The sequence below is a fragment of the Lineus longissimus genome, chromosome 17 (assembly GCF_910592395.1).
Source record: "Lineus longissimus chromosome 17, tnLinLong1.2, whole genome shotgun sequence".
Lineage (NCBI taxonomy): Eukaryota > Metazoa > Nemertea > Pilidiophora > Heteronemertea > Lineidae > Lineus > Lineus longissimus.
In genome coordinates this window covers 14767328-14779258 of record NC_088324.1, presented here as the reverse complement: position 1 = coordinate 14779258, position 11931 = coordinate 14767328, and the positions used below count along the sequence as shown (strand labels likewise).

At 42.3% G+C, this 11931-nt stretch overlaps 3 protein-coding genes across 6 annotated transcripts in view; 2 read left to right on the top strand and 1 right to left on the bottom strand.

Annotated features, from left to right (window-relative positions):
* Window positions 1–903: 903 nt before the first annotated feature.
* LOC135501371 (baculoviral IAP repeat-containing protein 2-like) lies at window positions 904–4113 on the top strand. The gene is made up of 2 exons (XM_064793447.1): window positions 904–917; window positions 2204–4113. Exon 2 carries the CDS (start codon window positions 2391–2393, stop codon window positions 3261–3263), a length of 873 nt encoding a protein of 290 aa, XP_064649517.1. The 5' UTR covers window positions 904–917; window positions 2204–2390; the 3' UTR covers window positions 3264–4113.
* Window positions 4114–4186: 73 nt separating this feature from the next.
* LOC135501890 (putative sarcosine oxidase) lies at window positions 4187–9606 on the top strand. 3 transcript variants are annotated; one of them, XM_064794297.1, is made up of 8 exons: window positions 4187–4313; window positions 5021–5154; window positions 6126–6258; window positions 6585–7036; window positions 7794–7917; window positions 8266–8409; window positions 8809–8968; window positions 9094–9606. In XM_064794297.1, exons 2-8 carry the CDS (start codon window positions 5026–5028, stop codon window positions 9188–9190), a joined length of 1239 nt encoding a protein of 412 aa, XP_064650367.1. In that variant the 5' UTR covers window positions 4187–4313; window positions 5021–5025; the 3' UTR covers window positions 9191–9606. The 3 variants fall into 3 exon arrangements, with proteins under 3 accessions (XP_064650367.1, XP_064650365.1, XP_064650366.1); XM_064794295.1 differs by having other exon boundaries at window positions 4910–5154; XM_064794296.1 differs by lacking the exon at window positions 4187–4313 and having other exon boundaries at window positions 4350–5154.
* Window positions 9607–9693: 87 nt separating this feature from the next.
* LOC135501891 (putative methyltransferase C9orf114) overlaps window positions 9694–11931 on the bottom strand; it is a 79809-nt gene continuing 77571 nt past the window's right edge. Inside the window, exons 12-15 of one of the 2 annotated variants that reach the window (XR_010449663.1) lie at window positions 11389–11541; window positions 10845–11021; window positions 10205–10389; window positions 9694–9825 (exon numbers count right to left, since the gene is read on the bottom strand). The gene's annotated coding sequence lies outside the window, so the exon portion shown is untranslated. The remainder of the gene's footprint in view (window positions 9826–10204; window positions 10390–10844; window positions 11022–11388; window positions 11542–11931) is intronic. The other variant, XR_010449664.1, reaches the window with a different exon arrangement.

Genomic DNA, 11931 nt, shown 5'->3' with positions numbered 1-11931 from the left:
ACCTATACCTTTCTTTCAGCAAGTCATTTAAAGTGCTGAACTACGCCATCGCCATCTTCAGGGCAAGGTAGGAACTGAAAAGACCAAACGGTATTTTCAGTTTCTCCCTTGCCCTGAAGATGGCGATGGCGTAGTTCTTTCATGAAGTCCATGAGACTCCGATAACCAACTCAAAGAGGGGGGATTTGGGCCACGTTGATCTACGTGGTTCGGCGCCGAAGGTCTATGATTTTTCATCTCATTAAAATAAGCCCTTACTTATCTGTCCTCTCCGGATCTGTCTCTGCGACCAGGGCCAGGGGCTTTATCTGGCTAGAAATCCAAGACAAGGGAGTTTTCTCAAAATTTTTAGGCAAAATAGGCAAGAGTTGTTCCGAAAAAGTCTTTGGAATGTCTTGCAAATTTTAGATAGGCCAACAGTTACATTCAGTTTTGACGAGATCTTCATTGCAGTTTGAAATCAGTGTATAGTTCAGTTTGTAAACAAGGGACTCGGACGATTATGATAAAATGCTTAACAAGCCCTATCTTGCATAAATACCGCCTGGAATGTTAGTTATTTGGTTTGCAAACATCATCGTAGCGGAGGGTCGAGGAAGCCTCGTTGATATACCAGAGGCGAGCCATACATTTTCAGTGCATACAGTGCATACAGTGGAGCACTGTCATACCGAGCACTCTGGTATTGCAGATTATTCACCTGGATCGAGGTTACGCATCCAACAGAAAAACACGTGTCCGGTCACCGGAAGCTTACGCCCCCAAATCGAGTTTCATGACGAGTGAATTGCCGTCAAGTACCAGTCTCTGTAATGAGTGAATGGAGAAGACTGGCGAAAGAGTCTATTTTATGGGGAATACGGTGGGTTTTCCCCGGAAAATATAAAGATGGCGGATGGGACAACTTCACAATTACAGTAGGTACAGTGTCAGATTGGTGTGTCCTTAGACGTCACTCGCTATCACATGTCATTTTCTCATTAGCATGTGATGATGAACACATCAAATTTTACGTTTGCTTCTGGTTATAATTACTGTGTTAATATCCCCAATGCGGCAAATAAACAATGAATTGCACTAAAATATTTTATACAACACTAATCAATGACAGATATTTACCATCTGCTGCATGATTATTGTGAATTTTCTGCAACAAAAACTTGTCATCAGGATTAAATGACAGCCACAAGGCCCTGTGTACACTAGCAAGAAAATAGCAACAAATTAGCAACATTTTTACAACATGTTGGTAAATTGTTGCAAACTTTTTAGTGGGAACAAAGGGAAATAGGTATTTTGGAGGGAAAATGGATGATTGGGGGCCAAGGAGAGAAGATGTGTTTTGAGTGCTTCTGCAGCAATTTTAGCTGTCATTGTTGAGAGGCAGAAGAGGCGGCGAAATAAACCAAAGAGAATATGGACCAGGCCCTGGATCAAATTGAGGGTGGATCATGGGGCATATCACTGCCTGTTAAAGAAATTGCGGCTGACTGACAAGCCATCATACAAAAACTTCCTGCGAATGGATGAAACTTCTTGAAAAGGTTTCATCACCCATTACGAAGCAAGACACTCACTTGAGATTTGCTATATCAGCCACTTGTTCAAGTCACATGACCTCAGGTAGATCACATGACGCAAATCCTATTTCTGATTGGCTGAAGAGTTTGCAACATTTTTACAACATGCAACAAAGAATTGCATTGCATTTAATTTGCGACAATTTTACAACAATTTAACAACATGTTGTGAGACGCGTTTTGCTCTGCACACTACGCAACATTTTTGCAACATTTGTTGCAACTGGAAATGTTGTAAAAATGTTGCTAATATTTTACTATTAAACAGGCCTTAAATGACACCAGGAGATAATGGAAGAAATTGATGTGCTGATATTTCACAATAGGCAGACAATAGAGAAATGAACAAACAGTCCGTCTCAACCTGCCAAGCTCAGAGCGACATGCGCCTGCTTTTGCTGTGACAGGATATCGCGCATGAATAAAATATCTTGTCTTTGATCGGACACCGTGGTTACTGAGGTACTACTTCTTGCATAAAAACCATGGGTTCTACTGAATCAGAGGCAATACCCTATTAGATTTACCAAAATCTTTCTTTCAACTGATGCTGACTTTGTAGTTGCACATGTCTTCATTACTGCTACATGGTTTTCTATTTGTCGCTACTATCCCTATTTCAGTTCACTGCAGAGCATCCGTCACCACGAATGGGCACATGCACCTGGTGCAGACGACGGATATTTCGAAAAAATAGACGATGACATATGTGTTGGGAGTGAAAGTGGATTCAATGTGGCTGCTGCAAAACGTCCCGAGTTCGCAAATCGAAAGACTAGATTAAAATCTTTCCGAACCTGGACGAAATTTATGATTAATGTGATGGAACTGGTAGATGCTGGGATGTTTTATCTAGGAGAGATGGACAAAACTGAATGTTTTTATTGTGGCATACAGTTGGAAGATTTGAAAATTCACGATGAACCTTGGGTAGAACATGCCAGATTGTCACAAGACTGTGCCTTTCTAATCGCTTATAAAGGCATTGCTTTTGTAATATCTTGCTTGGAATTCTATGAGCTCCCTACAACCGGTATAAAAACCAAACTTCCGGGAAACCAACTGGCGAATGGGGCGCGTGGGACTCCCGGGCCTCCGCCACAGGCTTCGGGAGCTTCTGAATCTCATCAACATCTGGTACCAAAACGAATTATTAGAAGAGTGGAACCGAGGGAAATCCGATCAAGGCTCGACATGGACAATGCAAAAATGCTGACGAATTTAGGTTACCCCAGGGAACTTGTGGGTCAAGTGATTGGCGAGCGCCTCCAAACAGAAGCTGATGACTTCAGGCATTTCGGCGATTTGATCAGAGCCGTTATGAGTGCTGCCGAGATGCTTGGTATTCAGTTGCATACAGAAAGACCACGTGTCCATTTACAATCATTTCCCCTCAGCCCTTTCGAAAGGTCAAGTATGTTAGGGTCCTCGGCTGCATCCTCTGTTGAATTTGCGAGCCAAAGTGCTGGGGAAGGTCTCGACCCTGCAGTCAGAAGTGCTATGGAGGAAAATAGAAGCTTGAAGCAAAAAATATTTTGCAAAAGGTGCTGGAAGAAGGAAGTGAATGTTGTCCTGTTAAATTGTGGCCACATGGTCCTCTGTGAGGATTGCGCTAAGCTTGTGCACATTTGCCCAACATGTAACAATCACATTCTGCAGAGAGTCAAAGTCTTTGTAGCCTAAATTGATAAAGACAATTAAAGTACATGTATGTCATACTGTAGTGTAATTGATATGGACTGTGGACTCTGTGGTATCTCTTTTACATGTACCCGGAATAGCATTCCGCGATGATGATGTCACTGCAGCTGCTGCCCTCTATTTCCCCATCGCTGAATTACAGGCAATGTCGGACAAACATGCGGTTTCGTAATGGATTCAGGCTTTCTAACTAGGGCAGTCAGATTCAATCTGGCACATGTACGAGTGTTGGAAATACTACATAATTGTTCTGAATATTTCGCTCTCTGACTCTATGGTATCATTCATGCTAAAAACAATGCAGGGGCAAAGATAATTGACTTTGAAATAAGCTCAAATGCGTAGAAATAAGTGTCGAGGTCCGACTGTCACGTGACTAAAACGTCATCAATATCTTATGCAAATGACCTTGTGAGCTATAAATAGTAACTTCGCGGAATGCTATTGGAACATGCTGCATTTGTTCACAAACTCTATCTCATATCTGCACGATTCGTCCGTAGCTACACCGTATACGTATCGTGAAAGGTAGTCGTTCTGCTTTAGGAAAATCATTTAACCTTCTGTGCAGTAAATATGAAATTAATCGTTTTAGCAAATGGAATAAGGATGACTCACTGACTAAGATTAATGTTACCTATAATAATAATGTTGTCCCAGTAGGTCTTCAAATTCGTGAACTATTATATATGAGAGACAACGAGTCTAATATCTTAAATAAGGAGGAATGTAATGACATTATTAACTTCTTGTGCATTAACTAGTTAATAACAATGTTAGCTTATTAGAAGTCTGAAAATTGCACTGCACTTGGCACTTCGCACAAACTTACTCTGTAATTCTGTACATAAGTACGAAAAATAAATAAATAAAAATAAAACGGCTCGTGCTGTGCCTGTAGAAAACAGCTTGACGAAATATCCCGAATGCTCCCGATAATTTCAATGGTGAGGTCGCGCTCTGTTTAGGCATGCGCCGCATGTACGACGAGAAGCTCTGGTCTGAAAAATCCATGTAAGGATATGCTTCAATGTGAGTATTCAGAAAGTCCATACCGTTTATATTATCTTATCACGACAAGCTGTCATTCGCTTGAATGCCTGACGTATGTCGTGTAGGCCGATGTAAGCTTGAATTGATATTCCTGGCAAAATTACCATTTGGTCTACAGATACAAGAGCAAAATATACAGTGTGATGTACGAGTTTTATGAAGGTGACATGCATACATGTATGTGATACTGCAAGGATCATGCACGTAAAAACGAATGATACTGGTATCGATCAATAGTGTGGAATTGTGGGATATCCGATGCTAAAATGGCGCGAAGTTCGGCTTCTGTACACGTTCAGTGCATTCTACTGTTCTTCGGTATGAGCAATCAGTTATCACAGTGTATGCTGGTATAAAATCCCAAATCTGAACAAAGTGCGTATACTACGTCCAACTATCCAGCTCCGATCTACCAAATCGTGTATTCAGAGCTGACTGTGGCAGAAGAGAAGTAAACTAAGAGTCACTTGAAGCAACATGAAGTGAAATAAAGCTGTTAAAGGCGATCAGATACACACCTGATATTCTCCTTGCATTTTTGCTCTGTTGACGTACATTCTTACCTCACATGTCAGAGAATGTTGGATGATCTCGTCAAAGGTCTCTTCGGTTATCTGCTGTGCGAGTTTCAACCGAGCTCTGCTACCGACTAATGACCTGCAGCATTGGCGTCACTTTTATTCAAGGACCAATGATGCAGCAGCCGATCTATGACGTCATCATTATTGGTGCGGGCCTGTTCGGCTCCTCAGCAGCTCGCCATGTTTCGAGACTCGCGGGGAAGAAGAGAATTCTGTTGATTGGCCCAAGTGAACCCAAGGTAAGCATCTCGGGAAAGCAATGTACACCATCTGTCTTCTTATTTTGCCCGGCAAGGGGAGATGCAGCTTCCACGACGCCGCCTAATGTCCCCGGCTAATAAAACATTTACAGTGGAACCCCGGTCGCCGACCACCCAGCTATGACGACCAAGAATCGCCGGTCCCGAATGGTTTCCTCTCTAATTACCATTACAAGGACCCCGGTAACACGACCACCCCGGTCCTAAGACCACGACCACTGAATTGGGCGGTCCCAATGACCAATTCACCCCTCTAACCCGACCGAAGGGCCTAATTGCCGTGAAAAGACGAATGCTGCCATGATTTCTGTTAAGAAATTGATTGTTCACATACATCCCACAAAAAGATTACTTACACATCTAAACTATGCTGTTTAACACCTTCAGCGCCGAACCACGTAGATCTAAATCCCCCTCCCCTTTGAGCAGGTTATCGGAGTCTCATGGACTTCATGAAAGAACTTCGCCATCGCCATCTTCAGGGCAAGACAGGAACTGAAACGACCAATGGTATTTTCAGTTCCTACCTTGCCCTGAAGATGGCGATGGCGTAGTTCTTTCATGAAGTCATTTAAAGTTAACTACGCCATCGCCATCTTCAGGGCAAAGTAGAAACTGAAACGACCAAACGGTATTTTCACGGTCTTTTCAGTTCCTCCCTTGCCCTGAAGATGGCGATGGCGTAGCTCTTTCATGAAGTCAATGAGACTCCGATAACCAGCTCAAAGAGGGAGGATTTGGGCCACGTAGATCTACGTGGTTCGGCGCCGAAGGTGTTAATGGCTATGATTTTTCATTTCTAATCATGGATTCAGTGTCCACTGCCCCTTAAGGCAAAAATCGTTGAAATTGACCGAGAGAAACTGAGAAATGTCCAAGATGAGGGGGGGGGGGTATAACACAAATCCAATGAGGTGTGAACCTACATTATATTGTGTCCCTATCTCCAGGACAGGGATGCATCTGATATATTCTCCGCCCACTATGACGAGGGAAGGATTACGCGGCTTATGGAACGGACACCTCTGTCGACGAAACTGATCAGCACGGCCCAGCAGTACCTGGCTTTAGAGAGGCAAGCAGGTATGCAGTATCATAATCCGCGAGGCAAAGACTATTTCGCCAAGATCTGATTTTAAAACTTCATAGAATTGTGGAAAATATCGACTTCAACAGACATTGCCCATTCAGACATATCATACACGCTGTACTTTCATAAGTCAATTCTTCCCGGCATTTCTTAAGGCCTACTGTATACATGTAAGTTATTTCTTTGTTTTGTATGTGAATAACAGGTGGGAAATTCCCACTCTCTTTTGATAGTTATAGGCGAAATCCTGGGTCCCAGTGTAGAAGCGAAAAGAGAACTTATCCTTGGGCCTGACGATATATCTTTGAATTATTTTAAGGCGTCCAGTTCTTCACTGAAGCTGAATACATACGGGTTCAACCAGAAGGGGACAGTGAGCTCGCAGACCGGAGGAGCGTGGCGAAAGAACTCAACGTAACAATGGAAGAGCTAAACATGTCGGAAGCACGAAGAAGATTTCCCCAAATAGACTTTAAGCCTGGAGACATTACTTTGGCAGTCACAAAAGACTGTGGGTATATAAACCCGAGAAAATTCATACAAGCTCAGCAAATAGTAGCAAAACAAAATGGCTGCGTCATCGTTGATGATATCGTGAATTCGGTTAAGCCATCTATTAGGGGTGACCTTCAACAGGTCATCACAGCTCAAGGTCGTTTGTATTTTGGTAGACGGGTATTGCTGGCCACTGGTGCGTTCACTGAGTGTAGGAGTCTGCTGCCAGTGAATTTATTGCCAAAAGTATTTAATTCAAAACAAAGCTATGTACTGGTAAGTTTTTTGTTTACAAAATAGGCATTTGAAGGTCATAGACAACACATGTGGAAAATGTCCAATGTTGATGACACGATGTGGTTGCAATTTGAGAGCTTTGGCATGTTTGGCCATCCTGGAAGCTGTCCGACTGTCCTTCATAAACCGATTGGGTTTTCATTGAAACTCAGACATCTGAGGCCTATCATTAAACATCAATGTGGTCGTGAAACGTGACATTGGGCGCAATTGTTTCACTTCATTCTTCTTCAGCGGCCGGAAAACAGTGAAACCATGAACTCGGACAATGCTTGCAGTAAAAGGGGGCGAGGAGGGTCTGAAGCCCTTGTTAGCATAGAAAACATTGCCTGTTTCAGATGTGTTCCACTCCAGCATAACAAAGAGGCACAACTTATGAATGAATGAATGAATATAAGAATTTCTATAGCGCCTGAATTAAAAGAAAAACTTAAATTCTCAGGCGCTTTACAAAGCAAAACACTCCCTGAAAAGGTGTTGTTTCAGGAGAGTTTTGAAAATGTCTATGGAACCAGCAAGCCTGATGTTGGAAGGTAGCTGGTTCCATAGAACCGGTGATGACTTGTAAAAAGAACGGTCACCAAAGGTTTTGCACTTAGTGCGAGTGACCACCAAAGTTGGAGCAATAACAGAGCGGAGATGGTAGGTGGAATGGTGCCTCAGTCTGACCATATCACACAGGTACGTAACGTGTGAGAAAACGGTATATTTTATCATGCCAGCATCTTTCTTTTAGATAGAGATCTCGGAAGATGATTACACCAAGTCATTCACGACGATGCCAAATATTGGAATATACCGTAACTACCAAGGCACTGATTCCTACTTCTACATTATGCGCCCTATACGATACCCAGACGGTAAGAAACCATTTCTGAGACGATAACTTTCTATCAGATATTTCATACCTTTGCGATATAGGCGAACACAAAATCGATATTGGCTTATAGCTTTCGGTGTAGCGGGGAAAGTCCCCCCCCCCCCCCAAGAAAAGTGCTTACTCATTGAGAAGCGACAGATTAGGGTGTGGTTTTAAAGAAACCATAGCCTTTAATACCTCGGAATCTAAAGCAATTGCCCATCCCATTGATCAAGATGTCGAATAATGGGATTTACGTGTGTGGGCATTTCGGGTGATTTGTAAAACCCTCCAAAATGGAATTAGTATGATCTTTTGATAAAGCTAATTGGAACAGTTTATCTTTCAGGCAAACTCTACTTCAAGATCGGTCACGGTGAGGAGGCACCTTCCGAAGCATCAAGCCCGCAGGAGATACGGGATTGGTTCAAGTGTAGGGGGAGCCCCGAGATGGCCGGGCATTTAATCAAAGGTTTCCATGACATACTGCCAGGTGAGAAAACACCCTACACTCACACACCATTACAGCTAGTGCAAAACCTATCAGTTCACTATTGTAATGGGTAACCGTATAGAACTTTGAATTCTTCAACAGCTTCCTAAAGTGGATTATTTGACATTTTTGTCAGTAGTGCCAAGCAGAAGCCTTCTATCATACCTCTTTCATCGAGGAAGTATGAGAGAGGTTTTTTAATTGGCCCACACTAATGCCCGGGAAGGCGGCCCAAATACATCACTAAGTCTGTTTTAGGAAGATGGCGAATGGAAACATGGAGACAATGGAAACATATCGAGAGTTTAACATTTCACTTCGTTTCAAAGTATATAACAGCTAAGAAGTCAGGAGAGCCACTATCATGACTACACACTTCATTCTTCTACTCCATTTTAGGTGTATCAGCTTTAAGCTATGCGGTAGACAGCTGCGTGACCACAAAAACAACAACAAGCTATCCCTACATCGACATGGTCCAGTCGAATGTGGGAGTGGCTTTAGGTGGGTGTGGGCAGGGTGCAAAGATTTCGGACACGGTGGGCCTTATAGCGGCAAGGTAAGGAATCATTCAGCTTGATCCTACTAGGGGATTTTTTTTTGGGGGGGGGGGGGGGGTCAGTCTCCATACACTGTCTAGCCACACTATAAGATTCTCATTCACTTTGTTTTTATCCATTTCAGAATGATATTGAAAGGAGCATGGGACCATGATTTTCCACACGAACCATTTCAGTGTAGGACAAAAACGGTTGGAAAGAGAGTTATATCTAAATTATAGAGGTCGCTACTTACAAATGGACTAAGCTCTGATGTACCAGACTCCAATGGGAGGTACTTTATGATTATAGTATGCTAAATTGTCATTTATTCTGAGTGAAAAACAAAGTATTTGGCATGTTTTTTTGGGAAAATGGAATTGGACTGTCAAGCCGGGGTAACATCATCCTCTTGCAAACAGGGCCTACAACGCATGAGGGAGTAAGTATCTATCGAGTGAAATGGCCTGATATTGTCAGGATGGGGTAACAATCTGTGGTTCCTCATATTTCCGTGTTTCCATACAACAGGCAACTAGGGAGAGACTATTTATTTTCAGTAGGTTACGTAGAAAGAGAAAAGCCATGTCATTCAATATTTCAGCATTCCAAAAAGGTGAGGAAAAGACTCAAAAACGGAAACAATGAAATATGCTACACACTTGAAGAATGATAATACTGCATGCACAATAGCTAGATGAATTTATTGAAGAATATTTCAATCTACAGCAGCGTAAGAGGCCGAATAACCCAACCAGTTGTCACTGTCATCACTAACAAACTGAAGGCGAATGTGAGAGCTGTCGGAAACCCAGGTGAATTTCTCCTTTTTCCCGCACAGCTTATCAGTGGTCCGCTGGCTCCAGAGGTCCGTAATCTGAAAGTAATGCATTAAATGAGAGTAGTTAAGGTATAAATGAAAACCCGGTAGTAAAACTGACTTGCATCCAAATGGGGTAGGCCTAAAATGCGTCGGATGTTAGAGGGAGAATTGGGAAGAGGTAGCCTTGAAAATCGGTTATTTCTGACATACGGCCTTTTGCAAATGTTTACATTAGTTACCATTGATTGGATCAGACTGAAAGAGAGATTGTATTGGTCATATTAAGCAGGAGTTACAGAAAGTCACCAATAGGGGTTGCTTCAATCACACAGTTCATGAAACTATTTATGCTTTAACGAGGAACTGCTGAATATGATACAACGAACACATTTTAACCAAATTAGATTAAAGTTCAAATGCGAATTTCACTTACTATTAGGTAGTCACATTTACACCTGCTGTGCAACTCTACATCGAAGTGCCAGAAGGTCAAGGACACCTTCTTACCGGGATGGACGGTAATAAACGTCGTACAGTTAGTGTTCGACTGGTATCGGTTCGGATATCTTGGGCTGGTCACGTGACCCTGGAGAGCATCCATGGATTTACTCCTGCAACCTGAACATTCTTATTTCACTTAACTTAACCACTATTTTCAAGGGTTTTTTCTCTCACATATTTCTATACTGTATTGGGACAGAATGTTGTTGGACTCCGTAAAAGTGGCTTTAACCACTATTTTCAAGGGTTTTTTCTCTCACATATTTCCATACTGTATTGGGACAGAATGTTGTTGGACTCCGTAAAAGTGGCTTTAACCACTATTTTCAAGGGTTTTTTCTCTCACATATTTCTATACTGTATTGGGACAGAATGTTGTTGGACTCCGTAAAAGTTGCTTTATCAGGTCATACATGTTTGCATTTTGGGTGAATACTGCTACCCAGGTATGCTTTTGTCGTAGGGCCTCAAGCCAACGATGATAGGCACTTGTTTTCATAATGATAGTGAAAAGAATGAGTTAATGCCTGTATAATTTCAGCATACACCTATCCAAATAAAACTATACTAACCAATATCTTCGTGTTGACCTTTTGTGCTCGCACTCCATTCAACAACAGCAGGTTCAGGGCGTCGTCTCAATAGCATCTCTATGTCGACCTCGTAGGCCTGGACTTGAATCGGAAGATCAGTGACATTGCCACAGAACTGGCGGATGACCTTGGTGTCTCTTAGACGCAGGAACTCGCCTTGTAAATACAGAATAAAAAGCAGAGTGGCTTACTCGTAGACATCACGACAGCCCTCTGTATCAACGAGTTCAAAGCCTCGACCTTAGTTTCCATTGCACGACGAAAACCGCCAATAACTATGGTCACAGTTCCCAAAGATCAGGGCATATTGCTAACAAAAATATAAGAACGTACGACGTTAAAAATGTTTGACGACCATTTCGTATTGCGACACCTTCCTTTTAACATATCGGGTAAATTATACCCAAATAAAATCGTTGACAAAATAATATTACATCTACTTCGTAGCTCTTTTTCAAACTTGCAAAACCTGTGTCATGACGATCTACGCGCCAAGGCTTTTCACGAGAATCAGTGCGGTTACCTGCGTCACAATCCACGTAGACGGGTGGCAGTTTGAGAACTACGAGTTCTCTTAGCCTCACGCTGATCGTCTTGGTGCACTGACCCCATATGATCGAGAAATTTCCCCTGGATTCGAAATAGATGTCGTCACATTGAGGTTGCTCGATGTCGACTGCAAATAAGAGGAGATTAGTCAAGTTACGCATTGGAGAATAAACCTCATTTAAATTGTAATGTCCCCGTCCACTTCTGGATGCCCTATGGAGATCCCGGCGGAGATATATAAACATCACCGGAACTCAAAACAGACGATGTACTTAGGGAAGCAATCCCTCAAATTAAAGTGACAATTGTTCAAACCAATGTTAGAGTTACTTTTAGCTTCAGTGCACGTCAACAGAGCGGATTAGCCTAGCTGAACTTGTCTACTGTCTGATTAACTAATATGTATGTCCATAGTGTCTTGCTGGTAAGTTGACTACAAAAGTTTGTCAATCAACTGACCAAAGATTTTGGTCACTAGCAAATTGCCATTCTAAGCAACGTTAAATTTGTCAAGTGA

What these genes read in the sequence shown, in the direction of transcription:
- LOC135501371 (XM_064793447.1), top strand. Translation starts at nt 2,391, where the DNA reads ATGATTAATGTGATGGAACTGGTAGATGCTGGGATGTTTTATCTAGGA.
- LOC135501890 (XM_064794295.1), top strand. Translation starts at nt 4,987, where the DNA reads ATGACCTGCAGCATTGGCGTCACTTTTATTCAAGGACCAATGATGCAG. An exon ending in TTGGCCCAAGTGAACCCAAG is followed by an intron (nt 5,155 to 6,125) that starts GTAAGCATCTCG and finishes CCCTATCTCCAG; the next exon opens with GACAGGGATGCATCTGATAT. An exon ending in TTTCCATGACATACTGCCAG is followed by an intron (nt 8,410 to 8,808) that starts GTGAGAAAACAC and finishes ACTCCATTTTAG; the next exon opens with GTGTATCAGCTTTAAGCTAT.